General features: G+C 32.7%; 1 protein-coding gene across 4 annotated transcripts in view; it reads left to right on the top strand.

The window, feature by feature from the left end:
• The window catches only part of LOC127702419 (kelch domain-containing protein 10-like), a 174687-nt gene that overhangs the window by 28626 nt on the left and 123898 nt on the right, over positions 1-22163 (top strand). For all 4 annotated transcript variants that reach the window (XM_052206636.1, XM_052206644.1, XM_052206623.1 and 1 more), the window contains 2 exons: positions 214-368; positions 6649-6791. In XM_052206636.1, coding sequence (XP_052062596.1) covers positions 214-368; positions 6649-6791 — 298 coding nt within the window. The remainder of the gene's footprint in view (positions 1-213; positions 369-6648; positions 6792-22163) is intronic.

Genomic DNA, 22163 nt, shown 5'->3' on the forward strand with positions numbered 1-22163 from the left:
TTCGTAACAGCATCCTGTTACAATCATTTCTTGTTGTGTATAATATGAAACTGAAGCTGTCTCAAACCAAGATGTGTTCTGATATATATTGATGCGACTGGAAACGAAAATTACATGTTAGTGTTTCAGATGGAAGTAGAGTAAAGTTTCGAAATTGTTTAAGTTTTTTTTCTCAATAAGATTATCATGATCATCAAATTTTTTACATTACAGCTTTAAGGTGTGGCAGAAACTTGTTGTATTTTGGGGGTACAGGTGTACCATTTGGTCACAGTAGTAGTAATGACTATTATACCTGTAATTTAGACACTTTAAAGTGGAGATATGTGAAATGTCAGGGTGATATACCACAGAAGAAATATGGTCATGTAAGTTAATAACTTATTTATTTTGGAGCTTATTTGGACCAGTAAATTCACCATTAATAAAATATTGCCTGATGTCATTTATCGGTACTGTGAAAGTACTTATATTCGTTGGTATCGATTTTCGTGGTTTGAGCAAAAGTTATATTTTTGTGGGTTCTTGAAATTGTGGATATTACTGTTTTTTTTTAATCGAGTGAAGAATTTGAAGCCATCAGAAACGAAGATTCTCGAAAATAATCATATATTGTTTTGTAATGATTTGTGGGACATTGCAAAATAAGGTGTTCATTTTCACTTACTGCTGACAACATTCATCAAATTTTTAATAAAATAATTGCTTTCGGAAATAAGCTGATTCATCTATGCTTACAAATTGTCTCGATTGAAGAAAATTGCAAAGTAAACATTTTAATTGTTGCACACTTGTAATCAGAAGTGATGACACTTGTTAACCTGTGATCGAATGGGTTCATTCAACCTATATGCCAACATTTTGAAATTTAGATATACCGGTAAAATTGTATGAAAAAATGTTGGCATAGGTTGAATAATTTGTTACAGATTAAGTGTTATAAAAACATAAATTGATTAAGGTCTAATCAATTTACAACCAGTTTAAACTTAGCTTTAAAGTGTACTCAATGCCATTTTTTTTTACACATACTAGTGAAAATGTAGGTAATGTAGGTATCAAATAGAACACTTGATACTAGCAAAATTGTGTTGAATTAGATACTAAATTAATATTAAAAAAATAGACAAAAAGTCTTAAATTGAACACCTATAAAATAAAATTGAGAATGGAAATGGGGAATATGTCAAAGAGACAACAACCCGACCAAAGGGCAGATATATTTATATATAAAACTTGAGAAAAAATAAACAAAAATACCATACTTTAACAAAAACTTTTTTTTAAAATCAAATTAATTTTGCAATATGAAATTTGAAATGAATGTTAAATAGAATGATTGTGTTTCTTCATTTGTTAGACGGAGGCTTTCCAGTGGGACAGTACGCCCTTTATTTACTTTCTTTTACTTTAGAAAAAGTACTCTGTGTTTGTTTTTATTTATTAAACTGAGCTGTGAGATTTGTGGTTACATTTTGTGTCGCCAATTTGTAATTTGAAATTCCATCATTCGCAAGTCAGTATGACAAATGCACAGTTAGATATTCAATTTGTCACCAATAGATTAGAGTCTGATCCACAATTAATGGATACCAATAGGGCCTCGGTGGCACTAATTTATATGCAGAAGATATGATGATGCATCTGCACACTCAACTGGTGTCATGTTGTCATCCTAGAGTCTCCAGTTTAGGTCAGCTAGCCTGTTGTCATTTTCAATGTACTTTCTTTGACGATGTTTACCATATGCTGAGTTCTGGATTATTCTAAACTCTGTAGCTGCTTGCTGTTTCTTCAGTAGTTTTACCAATTTGATGGCTCCGTCGACAAAAGCATGGAAGTTATGGAGTCTTACAACCTCAGTCACAGTTGACAGGCTAGTGATACAGTAATTCAGACTACTTAAGAGTTATGCCCCTTGGAAATATTAAATTTATGGAAAATGGCCTCATTAGCACTCTCACAGGTACAATTCTTGCCAGATTTTTATAAAACTTATACTATAGGTTAAAATCAGCAATATCTCGGACAAGTTCTATAATGGTGGACGATCGACTTTTTTTTTAAAAGAGTTATGCCCCTTGGAAATATTAAATTTATGGAAAATGGCCTCTTAAGCGCTCTCACAGGTACAATTCTTGCCAGATTTTTATAAAACTTATACTTTAGGTTAATATCAGCAATATCTCGGACAAGTTCTATAATGGTGCACGATCAACTTTTTTTAAAAGAGTTATGCCCCTTGGAAATATAAAGTATGTGCAACATGGGGGACATTGGAACTCTGTTCTTTTATTAGTACCCTACCAGCGAAGTCGAAAGGGGACTTTAGGTTTGCACTCCGTCTGTCCATCCGTCAGTCTGGCAAATCAGTCTTCCACACTTTTTTTCTTCGTCCTTGAAGATATTGATTTGATATTTGGTGTATTGGTTTATCATGACAAGTTACACAAGTTACAGATCAAGTTTGAATTTTGTTCTGGTCTGATGATTTTGTGAAGAGTTATGGTCCTTGGGCTTAGAAAATTCACTCAAATAATCAGTTTTCCTCACTTTTTTTCGTTATGCTTGAAAATATTGATTTGATAATTGGTATATAGTTTTATCATGACAAGTTACAGATACAGTTTGAATTTTGTTCAGGTCTGATGATTTTGTGCTGAGTAATGGTCCTTGGACATAGAAAATTCACTTAAATAATCAAGTTTTCCACACTTTTTTTCATCATGCTTGAAGATATTGACTTGATAATTGTTATATAGTTAACACCATGACAAATTATAAATCAAGTTAGCATTTTGTTCCAGTACAATGAATTTTTAACCGGTAGGGGACTATGTATTGCCATGCAATACTCTCAGAATGCTTGTTTATTTGGTGTTTCTATAAAATATTTTGGAAACTTGAGGTAACATGGTTACTAAAGCTTGTACACAGGAAAAAAGGGGTGAAAATTTGATTGGTATATAAACTTCCAGTGATGGTTATTATCTTATATGCAATGAATTGTTATGTGAAATTTTGTCTGTAGTACTGGACAGGATAAAACTTTACTCATGCCAATTAAGTATTTCTTTATTTGAAACAAAGATAAATTCTGCATAATTTTTTGAAAAGTGCCAATTTAACAAAGACTAATAGGGGAAAATCAATGGTATTACTCCTAAATTGGGAAGCTATACATGCACCAATGATCTTTTATGTACTCTCATTTTTTTAAAATTTCATACTATTTCACTGGAATGTTGCAAACATGAAATATTCTGAGTTGATTGAGTCGATCTCAAAAACATATTTGAGGTAAAATTGCCTTGAAATAGGGCTCTACCTTGAATGTTAGTAGATAGACCCAGCCACACTCAGTTTTGGGGCTTTTTCTCCTCATTTCCTATATTGGGCTACAGTATAAAAGAAAACTTTTCCTCAGTAATTATTTTAGAAATATGCAGTAATAAGTAAATGAAATGTTTTTTAAAGCAATAACAACAAATTATTTACCAAAAGGGAACCATTATATGTCCCTCTCTGGAATGCAGTGCAAACTTAATACATATTTAAGGACTTATTGAAACCTCCATGGAGTCGGTAAAATTTTATGTGGATAGTTCATTCAGCTTGAACACTTCAATTACTAATTTAATATCACATTTCTTACATAAATGTGTGATCGTTACCCCAAAATTTTAATTCATTAGCCTAAAAAGTTAAAATTTTGAGGTAATGAGAGGAATAAATGGACCAAGAGGGACCTTATATTGAAAACAAAGAGGTACATTAGTGGTGCTTATCATCTTAGAGTCATCTTTTGTATCATATTCAACTGTTGCAGATGAGATGAATATTTAATCATTTATTGGTGAATTTATGTGTCCACACTATATTCTATCATGATGCGGCATGATTTGGATTTTTCGAAGAATTTTTCCTCAAATTGCTGAAGATGTCATCTTACATTATACTAAATTTCTCTCAAACTATTAAATTGATTATAACAAAACTTGACAGTAATGCTTGAAAGGACCAGTATTTTACAGAAAAATAATCACATTCAGTTTATTCAACAAAAATTTCTTCTTTATTAAGTCTCCCAAACGAAGTTTGGGAAGACTTATTGTTTTTGCTCAGTTCTTATTATTATTATTATTATTATTATTATGTCACCCTGACGGAGGTCGGGTGACATATTGTTATTGTTCGATTCTTTTTTTTATTATTCTTATTCCACACTTTTTGTCCAGCTTAGTTCTCGGAATTGAATGGACCAATATTGTGATGGAACTATACCATAATGTTAACCACCATGTGTAGTTGTGCACCTGACTTTGGAATAAAAAAAATGGCTGCCATTGCCATGGAAACAGCAAAAATGTGAAAAATAGAAATGTGTTCCAATTTATATGAAACTTCTATGATATTAAGAGACTCGAGCACACTTCAACATGGAACATTTTTATTTCAACTGGGGGGTCTCCTTGGCATAATTTGAGGGGGGGGTGAACTTTTCATGGAACATTCCAGAACATTAGTGTTAAAATAGTTCTACAGACATTAAATGTAATATGATGGTATATTATTATGGGGAAAACAATATGCAGCAGTAGTTTGACTTTGGAATTTTTTTAAATGGAGGCCGTTACCATGGAAACAGCAAAAATACAAAAAATATCAAAATGCTCCAAATTCATTGGAATTAAAAACAGGTAGATCTGTTGTCATGCATAAATCTGCATTCAATGATGGAAAATTTCGAAATGGCTGCTGTTTAGTGGCAATTGGCAGACCAGGGTGACATCCGCTATTGCTTGCAATGGCAATTCTAGTTCTTCTTCTTCTTCTTCTTCTTCTTCTTCTTCTTCTTCCGCCGCTTTTAAATTTGAACTCCAAAACCGCTTGTCAGATTAACTTAGGGTTTCACAATATGTTAGACTAACATGTCTAGTGGTGCAATCAGGGTTTTGTTTGTGCAATGGGGTTTATAAAGGGGTACTTTGAGGGGCAAAAAGAAAAGAGGGTTTTACTATAGAACCCTATGGGATTTTATTTTTTTAAATTTTCAAATGATTTTAAATTGAAAACCATTTGTGAAAGACACAATCTTTTTAATTGAAAATGTTCTAAATGATAAAGCCCATTAAATGAAATACAGGGTAAGTCCCCAGGGGTCACCCCTACCCCATGCCATTTAAGAAAGTTCTAATACCTTGTAAGTGGTCAAGATCCCCACCCCTAAACCATATATATTTTGGTTTGTCATGCTAAGTTGGTTTGAATGATATACAGGGTTAGTCCCCAGGGGTCATCCCGACCCCCTGCCATTTGAGAAAGTTCTAATATCTTGTAAATGGTCGAGATCCCCACCCCTAAACCATATATATTCTGGTTTGTCATGATAAAGCACATCAAATGAATTACAGGGTTAGTCCCCAGGGGTCACTCCCACCCCCTGACATTTAAGAAAGTTCTAATATCTTGTAAGTGGTCAAGATCCCCACCCCTAAACCATATATATTCTGGTTTGTCATGCGAAGATGGTTTGAATGATATACAGGGTTAGTCCCCTGGGGTCATCCCAACCCCCTGCCATTTGAGAAAGTTCTAATATCTTGTAAATGGTTGAGATCCCCACCCCTAAACCATATATATTCCTATTTGTCATGTCTCGAACATTTGAATGACGTATACGGTCAGTCCCCAGTGGTTCCCCCCACCCCCAATGTTCTAATATCTTGTAAATGGTTGAGATCCCCACCCCTAAACCATATATATTCCTGTTCGTCATGTAACGAACATTTGAATGACGTATAGGGTCAGTCCCCAGGGGTTCCCCCTGCCCCCAATGTTCTAGTATCTTGTAAATGGTCTAGATCCCCACCCCTAAACCATATATATTCTGGTTTGTCATGCCAAGATGATTTGAATGATATACAAGGTTAGTCCCCAGGCATCACTAATGCATATAACTTTACTGGACCAAACCAATTTTCACTGGAAGTTGCCCAATGTCAGGCGACCCTGGGAATTACGAATTATGGGAGCTTCGTTTGGGAGACTTCGTAACAGCATCCTGTTACAATCATTTCTTGTTGAATATATCTTTTTTTGGTAATGTTTATGTTCTATATTAAACATTATGTCTATGCCATGAACAAATCAAAGAGTCAAGATTTTATTGAATTTGCTGTCATTTAATGGCTGTATATAACTGATGAAAATTATTATGAAAATATGAAACCTGCTTTTGCTAACCAAAAGTGAAACAAGGTCCTTGTTTAATACTCGTGGTGGGGTTTTCACTTACTATTTGCTATGCACTATGTAATGAGTGGAAAGGATGAGCTGCTGGAATAGGTCACTTTTTCAAGCTTCTTGGTATATGATAAGGTCAAGAAATTAATATGAAATATATACGAAAAGGTTCCTGATTCTATCAAAAGTAAGTATCTGATATTACATGACAGATGGAGTTTTTTTTTCAAGATACGATTAAAACCTTAGTCGTAAATGCATCAGAAAATTTTCTAGGGTATATTTTTTTGTTATTCAAAATATATGAAAAGGGTTGGTTATTTTATGTCTCAGATGCTCACTCTCACCACTAATGAATTGAAGTGTACCCCTTTAAGGTTTAATACTTATATCAATTTATAGGCTATGGCAAGAGTAGGAAAAGATGTGTTTGTTTGTGGAGGAACTACAGGCTTTGTATATAACATGGATATTCATAGACTAGACATCTATACAGGTGTGTGGGAACATCTACCAGTACATTCCAAATATACTCCAAGTAGTCGGTATGTAAAAATGTTGATATGGTACTATTATAAACATGAATAAAATGCTCCGCAGGGCGCAGCTTGATACGACCGCAGAGGTCGAACCCTGAACAGTTGGGGCAAGTATGGACACAACATTCAAGCTTGATACAGCTGTGAATTTGGATTGTGATTAAATATTTGACACAGCATAGGTTTCTGACACAGAATGAATGTGGTCTAAGGACTTAAAAATTTTAAATTGGACATTCACCTATTATGGTCCAATATCCAGAATCTAAATACATGGTTAGATTCAGCATATCAAAGAACCCCAAGAATTCAATTTTTGATGAAATCAAACAAAAGTTTAATTTTGGACCCTTTTGACCTCAATGTGGACAAAGTTGATAATGGGGCCCAAAAATCAAAAATCTAAATACATGGTTAGATTCAGCATATCAAAGAACCCCATATATTCAATTTTTGTTGAAATCAAACTAAGTTTAATTTTGGACCCCGATTTGGACCAACTTGAAAACTGGGCCCATAATCAAAAATCTAAATACATGTTTAGATTCAGCATATCAAAGAACCCTAAGAATTAAATTTTTGTTAAAATCAAACTAAGTTTAATTTTGGACCCTTTGGACCTTAATGTAGACCAATTTGAAAATGGAACCAAAAATTAAGAATCTAAATACACGGTTAGATTCGTCATATCAAAGAACCCCAATAATTCAATTTTTGATGAAATCAAACAAAGTTTAATTTTGGACCCTTCTCAATGTGGACCAAGTAAAAAAAGGGGCCCAAAATCCAAAAACTTAATACACGGTTAGAATCAGCATATTAAAGAACCCCAAGAATTCAAGAATAAAACCCCATTGAAATTGGTCAAGAAATAAGCAATTTATACGAAGTATCTTCTTTTGCACAATACTGTGCAATTGAATATTTCTTGCTATTGCGCAATACTGTACAATTGACAATTTCTTGCTATTGCGCAATATTGTGCTATTGGATATTTCTTGCTATTGCACAGTACTGTGCAATTGAAGATTTCTTGCTATTGCGCAATACTGTGCAATTGAAGATTTCTTGCTATTGTGCAATTGAAAATTTCTTGCTATTGCACAATACTTATTATATAATAATTTACACATCCTGTTTGGTGTGTATCTCCTACCATATCATTATTATTTGCTTTTAAATATAAAACAGAAATAACCAACTTAAAATGGAAAATTTTAAAAGAAAAAAAAAAGGAAAAAAAGAAAAAAAAAGGAAAAAGAAAAAAAAAAACCCAAATTTTTTGAACCCCCTTATGATTCATCACCCCCAAACTCAATCCCAGCCTTCCCTTTGTGGTACCTTGCAGTACAATTTCAGAGAGATCCATACACTTGAACACAAGTTATTGTCTGGAAACTAGAAAAATGCTTATTTTTGGCCCCTTATTCCTAAACGTTTTGGGCAATTACCCCCAAATTCAATTCCAGCTTTCCCTTTGTGATATGGAACCTTGCAGTACAATTTCAGAAAGATCCATACACTTACACACAAGTTATTATCATGAAACTAGAAAAATGCTTGTTTTTTGCCCCTTTTTTGGCCCCTAATTCCTAATATTTTGAGGCAATTACCCCCAAAATCAATCCCAGCATTCCCTGTGTGATATGGAACCTTGTGGTACAATTTCAGAGAGATCCATACACTTGAACACAAGTTATTGTCTGGAAACTAGAAAAATGCTTATTTTTGGCCCCTTTTTGGCCCCTTCTTCCTAAACGTTTTGGGCAATTACCCCCAAACTCAAATCCAGCTATCCATTTGTGATATGGAACCTTGTAATACAATTTCAGAAAGATCCATACACTTACACACAAGTTATTGTCATGAAACTAGAAAAATGCTTGTTTTTTGCCCCTTTTTTGGCCCCTAATTCCTAATATTTTGAGGCAATTACCCCCAAAATCAATCCCAGCATTCCCTGTGTGATATGGAACCTTGTGGTACAATGTCAGAGAGATCCATACACTTAACACACAAGTTATGTCTGGAAGTTACAAAAATGCTTATTTTTGGCCCCTAATTCCTTAACTGTTGGTACCATAACCCCCAAAATCAATCCCAACCTTCCTTTTGTGGTATTGAACCTTATGGTAAAATTTCATAGAGATCCATTCACTTAAACTAAAGTTAGAGTGCGAAAACCAATGTGTCTTCGGACGACACCGGACGACGACGACGCCAACGTCATACCATTATACGACCGCAAAAATTTTCAACAGATCAAGGTTGAATTATGGGGCGTCACTTTTACTGTTCTAGAGTTATGCCCCTTTACAAATGGAAAAATTGCTAAATTTTTCATTTTTTTTCCAAAAATATCAATGTCATTATTCAAGTAATTTTTAAAATTGGAGTTATCTTCCTTTGTCCATGATTTAGTTAAATCAACTACAATCAATGCTTTATACAATGCAATGTTTAATTTTGCCTTCCACTGATAAAACACAGATCAAGTTGAATTTGGGTAGTGCCACTTTAAATTGCAAAATCTTTAGTTTCCATTCTGTAACTTAAGTTTGCTCCAACCAAACATTATGAAACCTATACACAATACTTATTACCACAAAACTAAGATCAAGTACAAATATTGTTTCCGTTCTCTAACTTTAGTTTGCCTCAACCAAATGTTATGAAACTTATACACAATGCTTAATTTATTACTACATAATACAGATTAAATACAAAATTTGGTGGTGTCACTTTTACCATTCTTGAGTTATGTCCCTTTATAAAGATAAAAATTGCTGAATTTTTCATTTCTGTTCTCTAACTTTAGTTTGTCTCAACCAAATGTTATAAAACGGATACACAACCATTCTAGAGTTATGCGTGTTTACAACATGTACAAATAGAAAAATTGCTGAATTTTTCGTTTCTGTTCTCTACTTAAGTAAGCCTCAACCAAATGTTATGAGACTTACACACAATGCTTATTACCACAAAACTCAGATCAAGTTCAAATTTGGGTAGCGTCACTTTTACCGTTCTTCAGTTATGTCCCTTTATAACTATATGATATGCAATCCACATTTATTTTCTTCGTGCTTGAAGATATTGATTTGATATTTGGTGTATTGTTTTATTATGACAAGTTACAGATCAAGTTCGAATTATGTTCCGGTCTGATGATTTTGTGCAGAGTAATGGTCCTTGGACTTAAAAAATTCATTCAAATAATCAGTTTTTTCGTCATGCTTGAAGATATTGATTTGATAATTGGTATATAGTTTTATCATGACAAGTTACAGATCAAGTTTGAATTTTGTTCCGGTCTGATGATTTTGTGCAGAGTAATGGTCCTTGGACTTCGAAAATTCACTTAAATAATCTGTTTTCCACACTTTTTTCATCATGCTTGAAGATACATGTATTAACTTGATATTTGTTATATAGTTTACGTCATGACAAGATATAGATCAAGTTAGCGTCAGTGTTTTCCCTAGAAAATTTTTGATGCATGGTGGGGTCCATGGTGAATTTGAAGCGCGTCGTGCAAAACTAATGCACTGAAAATTGAAACATGTCGCGCGAAACCTTGTTTGCAATCACACTCAATTGAGATTGAATGAAGGTCTGGATGGGGTTTACAGAATAGAGAATGATGGGCAAAAAGTGCAGAATAAAGGGCAAAAATATAAAGAATAGAGAAAAACAGGCCAAAAATATAAAGAATAGAGAATAATGGGGTGCTCAAAAATAAAGAATAGAAAATAATGGGCAAAATTTATAAAGAATAGAGAAAAATGGCTTAAAAAATTAAAGAATATAGAATTGAAGGACCACCCATCCAGACCCTCTTGAATGTGTATACTTAATCATTCTATTAAGACTATTTCAAAAGCTACAGAATAAATTCATTGTTTCAGATTCTATCATGTACCTTGAAGGTATTTATCACAGATATTAGAAATAAGTTCAGTTGAAGTTTATGATTTTAAATAAAATTGAACCAGTCTGTGATGGTGTTTATCTACAAATGTTTGTTATTTTCCCCATTGAAATGTTTAGCCAGAGTCTGAAAAACAGACTTCCTTATGCAATGGTAGGATTTACTGGGTCTATGAGTACAAATTTATTTTCTGTGCATTCTGGGAGTATAATTCCTTCTTCTTGCGTTAACCCCCGAATGACCCCAGGTCAACCGGGGCAGTTCATTCATAAAATCGAAATTGGAATCTAGTGTATTTGTATAATACAGCTCTGAATGTCACAATATGCTATTCGTCGAATTTACTGGAAAAAAAGATATTTACTTGCGTAATAGAAACAGTATTATACTGTATACCTGACAAATGGTATCGCACATTTGGGAATTACCGGTCCGAAACTTTTAGTTTTATGGCATTGAATTTCATAAACATTTTCTGTTTTACAGATACACAATGTACTTCTCAGGCCGGTAAAAATAAATGTATACGTAAAAACGGCAACTTTAACCCCTGTGTTATTACTTAAAATGACCAAGAGGTAAATAAAAATGACCAAGAAGTAAATAAAAAAGATATTTCGGTATTTACAATTTCGTTTATACGCGTTCAAGCCATTTCTAAACTTCACTACGTAGGTTTTGACAACTCATTTTAACTTCGTATCACTGATGTGTATTTGACACAATCAATCAACGCGTAAGATCTAAAAATAGCGATGTGTTTTGGCCAATCAAAAAAAATATTGATCGTTGTAATTAGCATACGAAAAAAACTGAAAAACCTCGATTATATTTGTTTTTTCACCTATTTCTGATTAAATTTCTTCAGAAGACAATTTTCACGTTGAAATGTTTTAACTGTCATTTTTTTTTTATGATTAACTTAAATCTCGATGTCAAACCTCCGGTGTCCGGGAGAAGGTTTTAAAGGTTATTGACGTGGAAAGATATGTGGGAGCTGACCTCTATTTTAATTTATCATTTAAACGGAAACACCAGACCATAAACGAGGTTGTAAATGTCCAGCACGCAATGTCTTGGCAATTATCAGTCGGTTGAGATTCAGAACACGTGTGATCACCTGTTGCGTTTTGTCACTTGTCACTTCTCGTTTACAAATTATATCAATAATAAATTTACACAGCCGATAATTTTTTCACGTAGCGGGAAGCCTAGCGGCTCTGATCAAAGCATGGCAGCCGAAATTTATGCGTAGCGGGACCGCTATTCTAAAATAGCCTAGGGAAAACACTGAGCGTTTTGTTCCAGTACAATGAATTTTTTACTGGTAGGGGACTATGTATGGCCATGCAATACTCTCAGAATGCTTGTTGAAAATATGTAATTGTGTGTAGATTCTTGCACAAGTCAATTAACAGCACTGTTGGATTTTAGTTGTAAATAGGAAAGTGTATACAGCTACCATTTGAATTTACCTTTAAGGCTTGACTATTTCATTTAATACTTGGGAGAATACATCATTTTTTCTGCGTGTTTAATTTACGAAGTCCTAATCCTATTGCAATTCCCAGTTTTTGCAAACCGGATGTCTAAAGCAAATTGCACAGACCAAACACGTTATAAATTTTAGCACTGAATTTGCCTTATAATCTTGATGCATTTATTTAATCTTTCATATCTTCTGCTTTTGTTTCCTAGATACCTTCAATTATTCTTATACCCATTATTGTAGCTGTCTGTGACAACCATACATAGTTTATTTGTAAATGTAAGTTCTGGGGAAATATTGGATATCAGGACAACGTGACGAATTATTGGAGCTTTGTTTGGGAGACTTCGTAACAGCATCCTGTTACAATTATTTCTTGTTACTGATAAGTTTTATAGATTTTGAAAAGACATTGTATTAATGATAAATAAAATTTTGGATTTTTTTCTTCTTTTCTTTGGTAAATTGTTCTAAGAGTTTTGTGGCAAGTTTGTTTGTTATTCTGTAAAAACTAATTTTCTGAATGCTATTTATTTTTTTTTGTTGAAGTGAACTCCTTTAAAAACTAAGCTTATATTGTCTATTAACAGTCAGAGCTCTGACATAAACAAGTCAGAATAAAATGACTTCCATAGGTCAGATATAATTTGATGTAAGTGTTGTCTCCCTTCTTGCACTCAAAAGAATATGACTTGTACAGGTCAGTTTATGTCAGACTTTAATTTATCATAAAATGACTTCCACAGGTCAGATTTTGCACAAAATATTGTGACTTAATATCTTCATATTCTAATAAGATTTATGCCCCTTTTTAATGCATTTTGACTTCGAGAGGTCATTTTTGTTCTGATTTGAAGCAGTCATTACTACCACTTTGTTATCAATCTCCATAAAAATATGGTGATTACTAGTTTCGAATTAAAGAGTTTTAAAAAGTGGGGCTCATCTGACATCATACCTTCTCCTTTCCAGAATCTAAACATAATATATTTATCTCATCACTTTCAATTATTTCAAAATACAAAGAAAAACCAGGTGAGAAAAAATGGATCATACAATTTTCTGAATATCAAAAGATTTACAAAATACAATATTGGATACATTACATGACAATACTTCAAATCTTCCAAGGAAAAACAAGACACTTATTCATGATAAGACTATGTTAATAAAAGATATATTCTCATCCACTTTAAGCTAAATGTATTAAGAGCAAAACATTTATTATTTAAATATTTCATTGAGGTAAATACTGTTGTGCAAACTGACTCAAACAAGTCACATTATGTTCTAACTTACTAAACGTATTACAACTTTTAAGTCTAGTATTGTCATATTGATTTAAAAATGTATAGGTAAGCCAGATAAAAGACTGAGGAAATTAGGTCCCCATAAGTCACAATAATGAGGACTATAAAAAGTTTATTTGGTATATTCAATATTAAATGTATTTTGTTTTAAACAGGTCAAATCATGTTCTGACTTAAAAGAGTCAGTCCAAAACTAAAATAAATTTATTGAAATATTTAAGCCGGGCATTGCCATATGATATTAAATGAATGTATGGGAACGTCAGATAAAAGACACAGGAAATATATGTTAAGATCCCCTAAAATAAATAACCATTTGACTTAATTGTTTCTAAAAATTTATCAAATAATAAACTCGAAAATGGCAGATTCAGAAGCAGTCTGAAAGCAAGGACTTTCTTGGATTAAAGGAAGTACACCTAGCTTTTGATTGGAAATTTTGTTCTGTAAACTGACTTTAACAGGTCAAATCATGTTCTGACCTCAAAGAGTCAGTCAAAACTAAACTTATTACAACTTTTAAGTCTAGTATTGTCATATTGATTTAAAGTTTATTTGGTATATTCAATATTTAAATGTATTTTGTTTTAAACAGGTCAAATTATGTTCTGACTTCAAAGAGTCAGTCAAAAACTATACTTTAACTAATTATTGCAACTTCTAAGTCTGGCATTGTCATATGCATTTAAGAATGTATGGGAAAAACAGATAAAAGACACCCAATAATAAAGTCACAATAATGAGGACTATAAAAAAGTTTGTTTGGTATATGTAATATTCAAATGTATTTTGTTTACAAGTTTCATCAAATTATCTTAAAATTTTATTCTATTTCTGTATTTTCATGACTTTTTCTTTTCTGTTAAGTTAACACATGGAACTTTTGGTTGTAAAAAATATTATTTTAAAGACCATTTGACTGAATTGTTTCTAAACAAACTTATCAATTAACATGATTAATTAACTAAACAGAAGCAGATTCAGATAAAGGGAAAAGGGGGGGGGGGGGGGGGGGCTTAGAGGAAGAAGACCTAGTTTTGATTGGAAATTTTGTTCTGTAAACTGACTTTAACAGGTCAAATCATGTTCTGACTTCAAAGAGTCAAACAAAACTAAACTTATTTCAACTTTTAAGTCTAGGATTTTCATATTGATTTTAAAATGTATGGGAAAGCCAGATAAAAGCCAGATGAAATAAGGTCCCCTTACGTCACAATAATGAGGACTATAAAAAAGTTTATTTGGTATATTCAATATCAAATGCATTTTGTTTTTAAAGATTTTCATCAAATTATCTTAAAATTTTATTTTATTTCTGTATTTTCATGACTTTTCTTTTCTGTTAAGTTTACACATAGAACTTGTGGTTGCCAAAAAAAATAAAATTTTAATAACCATTTGGCTGAATTGTTTCTAAAAAAACTTATCAATTAATTAACTCAACAGTAGCAGATTCATATTTAGGGGGGGGGGGGGGGCTTAGAGGAAGAACACCTAGCTTTGATTGGAAATTTTGTTCTGTAAACTGACTTTAACAGGTCAAATCATGTTCTGCTTTCAAAGAGTCAGTCAAAACTAAACTTATTAATACAACTTTTAAGTCTCGTATTGTCGTATTGATTTAAAAATGTATGGGAAAGCCAGATAAAAGACAGAGGAAAAAAGGTCCCCTAAAGTCACAATAATGAGGACTATAAAAAAGTTTATTTGGTATATTCAATATTAAATGTATTTTGTTTTAAACAGGTCAAATCATGTTCTGACTTAAAACAGTCAGTCCAAAACTAAGTTTATTGAAATTTTAAAGTTGGACACTTCCATATGATATTAATGAATGTATGAGAACGTCAGATAAAAGACATAGGAAATATATGTAAGATCCCCTAAAATAAATAACCATTTGACTTAATTGTTTCTAAAAATTTATCAAATAATAAACTCAAAAAATGGCTGATTCAGAAGCAGGGCTTAAAGGAAGTACACCTAGCTTTAATTGGAAATTTTGTTCTGCAAACTGACTTGAACAGGTCAAATTATGTTCTGACAAATTGACTAAAACAGGTCAAATCATGTTCTGACTTAAAAATATCAGTCAAAAACTAAATTTATTGAAATTTTTAAGTCAGGCATTGCCATATGATATTAATGATATGTATGGAAAAGTCAGATAAAATACACACGAAATACATGCAAGATCCTCTAAGATAAATAACCATTTGACTTAATTGTTTCTTAAAACTTATCAATTAATAAACTCAACAGTGGCAGATTCAGAAGGGGACTAAGAGGAAGAACACATAGCTTTGATTGGAAATTGTGTTCTGTAAACTGACTCAAGCAGGTCAAATCATGTTCTGACTTATAAGAGTCTGTCAAACACTAAATGGATTGCAACTGTAACAGTCGGGCATTGTCATGATTGTGATGTGATTGTTAGAATGTATGGATACAAGTAGGAAAAAAGATCACAAATATTAAGTCACAATTTTTATAACTATATAAAAGTTAATTTGGTATATATTTGATATCTTAATATTTCATTGAGGTAAATCCTGTTGTGCAAACTGACTTGAACAAGTCACATTATGTTCTGACTTCAAAGAGTCAGTCAAAAACTATACTTTTACTAATTATTGCAACTTTTAAGTCGGGAATTGTCATATGCATTTAAGAATGTATGGGAAAATCAGATAAAAGACACCCAATAATAAAGTCACAATAATGAGGACTATAAAAAAGTTTATTTGGTATATTTAATATTCAAATGTATTTTGTTTACAAATTTCATCAAATTATCTTAAAATTTTATTCTATTTCTGCATTTTTATGACTTTTTTTTCTGTTAAGTTAACATATGGAACTTTTGGTTATAAAAAATATTATTTTAAAACCATTTGACTGAATTGTTTCTAAACAAACTTATCAATTAATTAACTCAACAGTAGCAGATTCAGATTAGGGGGGGGCTTAGAGGAAAAGACCAGTTTTAATTGGAAATTTTGTTCTGTAAACTGACTTTAACAGGTCAAATCATGTTTTGACTTCAAAGAGTCAAACAAAACTTAACTTATTACAACTTTTAAGTCTAGTATTGTCATATTGATTTAAAAATATATAGGTGAGCCAGATAAAAGACAGAGGAAATAAGGTAGCCATAAGTCACAATAATGAGGACTATAAAAAAGTTTACTTGGTATATTCAATATTAAATGTATTTTGTTTTAAACAGGTCAAATCATGTTCTGACTTAAAAGAGTCAGTCCAAAACTAAAATAAATTTATTGAAATATATAAGCTGGGCATTGCCATATGTTATTTAATGAATGTATGGGAACGTCAGATAAAAGACACAGGAAATATATGTAAGATCCCCTAAAATAAATAACCATTTGACTTAATTGTTTCTAAAAACTTATCAAATAATAAACTCGAAAATGGCAGATTCAGAAGCAGGGCTTAAAGGAAGTACACCTAGCTTTGATTGGAAATTTTGTTCTGTTAACTGACTTTAACAAGGTCAAATGATGTTCTGACTTCAAAGAGTCAAACAAAACTTAACTTATTACAACTTTTAAGTCTAGTATTGTCATATTGATTTAAAAATATATAGGTGAGCCAGATAAAAGACAGAGGAAATAAGGTAGCCATAAGTCACAATAATGAGGACTATAAAAAAGTTTACTTGGTATATTCAATATTAAATGTATTTTGTTTTAAAAAGGTCAAATCATGTTCTGACTTAAAAGAGTCAGTCCAAAACTAAAATAAATTTATTGAAATATATAAGCTGGGCATTGCCATATGTTATTTAATGAATGTATGGGAACGTCAGATAAAAGACACAGGAAATATAAGTAAGATCCCCTAAAATAAATAACCATTTGACTTAATTGTTTCTAAAAACTTATCAAATAATAAACTCGAAAATGGCAGATTCAGAAGCAGGGCTTAAAGGAAGTACACCTAGCTTTGATTGGAAATTTTGTTCTGTTAACTGACTTTAACAGGTCAAATCATGTTCTGACTTCAAAGAGTCAAACAAAACTTAACTTATTACAACTTTTAAGTCTAGTATTGTCATATTGATTTAAAAATATATAGGTGAGCCAGATAAAAGACAGAGGAAATAAGGTAGCCATAAGTCACAATAATGAGGACTATAAAAAAGTTTACTTGGTATATTCAATATTAAATGTATTTTGTTTTAAAAAGGTCAAATCATGTTCTGACTTAAAAGAGTCAGTCCAAAACTAAAATAAATTTATTGAAATATATAAGCTGGGCATTGCCATATGTTATTTAATGAATGTATGGGAACGTCAGATAAAAGACACAGGAAATATATGTAAGATCCCCTAAAATAAATAACCATTTGACTTAATTGTTTCTAAAAACTTATCAAATAATTAACTCGAAAATGGCAGATTCAGAAGCAGGGCTTAAAGGAAGTACACCTAGCTTTGATTGGAAATTTTGTTCTGTAAACTGACTTTAACAGGTCAAATCATGTTCTGACTTCAAAGAGTCAAACAAAACTAAACTTATTACAACTTTTAAGTATAGTATTGTCATATTGATTTAAAAATGTATGGGTGAGCCAGATAAAAGACAGAGAGAATAAAGTCCCCATAAGTCACAATAATGAGGACAATAAAAAGTTTATTTGGTATATTCAATATTAAATGTATTTTGTTTTAAACAGGTCAAATCATGTTCTGACTTAAAAGAGTCAGTCCAAAACTAAAATAAATTTATTGAAATATTTAAGCCGGACATTGCAGGGCTTAAAGGAAGTACACCTAGCTTTGATTGGAAATTTTGTTCTGCAAATTGACTTAAACAGGTCAAGTCATGTTCTGACTTTAAAAAATCAGTCAAAAACTAAATTTATTGAAATTATTAAGTCAGGCATTGCCATTTGATATTAATGATAATGTATGGAAAAATCAATTAATAAACTCAACAGTGGCGGATTCAGAAGGGGGCTAAGAGGAAGAACACATAGCTTTGATTGGAAATTTTGTTCTGCAAATTGACTCAAACAGGTCAAATCATGTTCTGACTTAAAAGAGTCCGTCAAAAACTAAATGGATATGCATAAAATCTGGTTCATAATTTTTGAAAAGATGGAGAGATTAATGAGTCTATATTTTGTTATTCCGACTCACAAATGTCACTATGTGACAAATTTCGGGAATTTTTCTCTCCTTTTGACTGATTCCTATATGTTGTATGGGTGCCATAACTATCACTACAACATGTACAAAGTCAGCACATTCTAAGGGACGCCATCAAAAGACCAATGTAGGATAAAAAAACTTAAATCAAATAGTTTGGGGGTGGGGGTGGGGTTAAAGTTGCTGCAAGTTTTGTTTATCCAAAATCGATTTTACATAAATCCATATTGGTCAATCAATCTTTCCCAAATTAAGTTAAGAGGGGGGGTGGGTGGGTCAGTGAAAAAACTATGTGATGTGAATTAAGTTTTTTATCCTATATTGAACTTTTGATGTCGTCCCTAATGACTTGACCTATTACAGTATTTCTGTCTGAATTTTTTATGAATCATCTGTATTTACTAATTTAACTACATGTATGTTATTGCAAGTGTATTAATTAGCTTTGTTTATTACTTATATTAAACTAAACCTCTATTAATCAATTATCTTTACTCTGGTTATTGATTATATAAGAAAAACTCTGCCTATTACTATATGACTGTAATCTAAACTCTGATTGTTAACATCCTGGATTGCATATCTGCATGACCATTAAACTCATGGTATACCCATTTTATTTGAGGATATAAAAGTATTGTTTTTTCAATATAACATTTTCAGACACATTGAATCTGTGAAGACAACTTTCAATTTGACTTTAGAAATTAAAGAGTTTGTAAGCAAAATGTTGGGGAAATTTAATTATAATTAAGAATGTTTAAAATTAGTTAAGAAAAAAGCCGACATTAATAATGTTAAAAAAAAATTGAGGAGAAAAAACATACAAATTCAGACCAAATATGGTGACTTTGTTGTCCTTCAAGAAGCCGTATAATAATAATCCATAATATTTTCACTGTTTTTTAAATACATGTAAAAGTTGAAAGATAACTATCTATTGATTTTTTTTTAAATAGCTTTTTTCACAACACTTATAACTTTGTAATTTATGTTCCATTGTACACTTGTTATTCTTAATATCTTTAAAATTTGTTGTTTGGGAACAAAATCTTGTCAGGGTTTCTTATGGTACTAGCATGACAAGTGCATTCATATTCTAAAATACTCTAAACATTAAAAAAAGTCAGTATTTTCAGATCATTCTGAGTCTTTCTGACCTTATTAAGTCAGAACATTCAGACTTTTATAAGTCAGAACATTCAGACTTTTATAAGTCAGAACATTCAGACTTTTATAAGTCAGAACATTCTGACTTCCAATGTTCTTCTCACTTCTGTAGAAACAAAGACTATCTATGTCTCAAATAAGAGGTAAATGCTTCATGTGGCTAAGCATCTGGGGTAAGAATTATAGATGTGTAATTTCAGAGGAAAACAAATATGCCAAAATTTTTTTTTTTTTTCATATAGATTAGACCGTTGGTTTTTCCGTTTGAATGGTTTTACACTAGTAATTTTTTGAGGCCCTTTATAGCTTGCTGTTTGGTGTGAGCCAATGCTCCGTGTTGAAGGCCGTACCTTGACCTATAATGGTTTACTTTTATAAATTGTAACTTGGATGGAGAGTTGTCTCATTGGCACTCATACCACATCTTCCTATATCCATGTAATTAATAAGATGTGATGCATGTGAGAGGAAAATAATACTGAATAGACAATTCTGTTTGCACAAACACTGATAAATATAATATGTAAAGGTGGTCTCTCAGCAGATTAAAATAAACAAGAAATAATTGTAACAGGATGCTGTTACGAAGTCTCCCAAACAAATTTAAGCTCCCATAATTCGTCATTCCCATGGTTGCCTGACATTGGGCAAGTTCCAGTACAAATTGGTTTTGTCTAGTAAAGTGATATGCATAAGTGACGCCTAGGGTTTGACCCTGCATGTCATTCAAATCTTCTTGAAATGACGAACAGGAATATCATATGGTTTACCTTTAGGGGTGGTGATCCAGAACATTTCAAAAAGGGGGATGGGGATGACCCCAATGGACTTCCCCTATATTTCATTTGATTTGTTTTATTGTCCTGTGCAAGAATGTATATGGTGTAGGGGTGGGGATCTCGACCGTTTACAAGTTTTCAAACATGAGGGGGTGGGGTGACCCTCAGGGACTCCACCTTTATTTCATTTGATTTGTCTTATTGACCCTTACTGACTGATTAATAAACATATATTTAATGGTTTAATTTTATAAATTGTGACATGGATGGAGAGTTGTCTCATTGGCACTCATACCTCATCTTCTTATATCTATATATTTAGATTTCTGATTTTGGGCCCAGTTTTCAAGTTGGTCCAAATCGGGGTCCAAAATTAAACTGTGTTTGATTTCAACATAAATTGAATATATATAGGGTTCTTTGTGGGGTTGCTGCATCTCTGGCATTAACTAGGTGGACACTATTTGGGGTTGGATGTTCATAATCTTGTGGGGCTTGTCCATGACCTTGTGGGGTTGCTGCATCTTTAATATTAACTAGATTGGTATCTTGTGGGGTTGAGTGTCGATAATCTGTGGGGTTGCTGCATCTCTGACATTAACTAGATGTACACTGTGTGGGGTTTTGTGTCCATGATCTTGTGGGGCTTGTCCATGATCTTGTGGGGTTGGTGCATCTTTGATATTGACAAGATGGGTATCATGTGGGGTTGGGTGTCCATAATCTTGTGGGGATTGTCCATGATCTTGTGGGACTGCTGCATCTTTTATATTAACTAGATGGACACTGTATGGGGTTGGATGTTCATAATTTTATGGGGCTTGTCCATGATTTTGTGGGGTTGCTGCATCTCTGGCATTAACTAGATGGACACTGTGTGGGGTTGGGTGTCCATTATCTTGTAGAGCTTGTCCATGATTTTGTGGGGTTGCTGTATCTCTGAAATTAACTAGATGGACACTGTGTGAGGTTGGGTGTCCATAATCTTGTGGGCTTGTCCATGATCTTGTGGGGTTGGTGCATCTTTGATATAAGCAAGATGGGAATCATGTGGGGTTGGGTGTCCATGATCTGTGGAGTTGCTGCATCGCTGACATTAACTAGATGGACACTGTTTCAGGTTGGGTGTCCATAATCTTGTGGGGCTTGTCCATTATCTTGTATGGTTGCTGCATCTCTGCAATTAACTAGATGGACACTGTGTGGGTTTGGGTGTCCATAATCTTGTGGGGCTTGTCCATGATCTTTTGGGGTGCATCTTTGATATTAACAAGATGGGAATTATGTGGGGCTGCATCTCTAACATTAACTAGATAGACACTGTGTGGGGCTGGGTGTCCATGATCTTATGGGTATCATTTGGATACCTTTTAGGGCTGTTTGGGTCAAGTTTCCATGCTCTTTTGGGGTTGGTGCATCTCGTAGACTCCATAAGAAACCCCACAAAGAACCCCATTAGCATGAACAAAACATCATAATTCATCTCTCCTAAAGTATCTTGATATAAAACCCCACAACTACT

Source organism: Mytilus californianus, unplaced genomic scaffold, assembly GCF_021869535.1.
Source record: "Mytilus californianus isolate M0D057914Y unplaced genomic scaffold, xbMytCali1.0.p SCAF_1, whole genome shotgun sequence".
Lineage (NCBI taxonomy): Eukaryota > Metazoa > Mollusca > Bivalvia > Mytilida > Mytilidae > Mytilus > Mytilus californianus.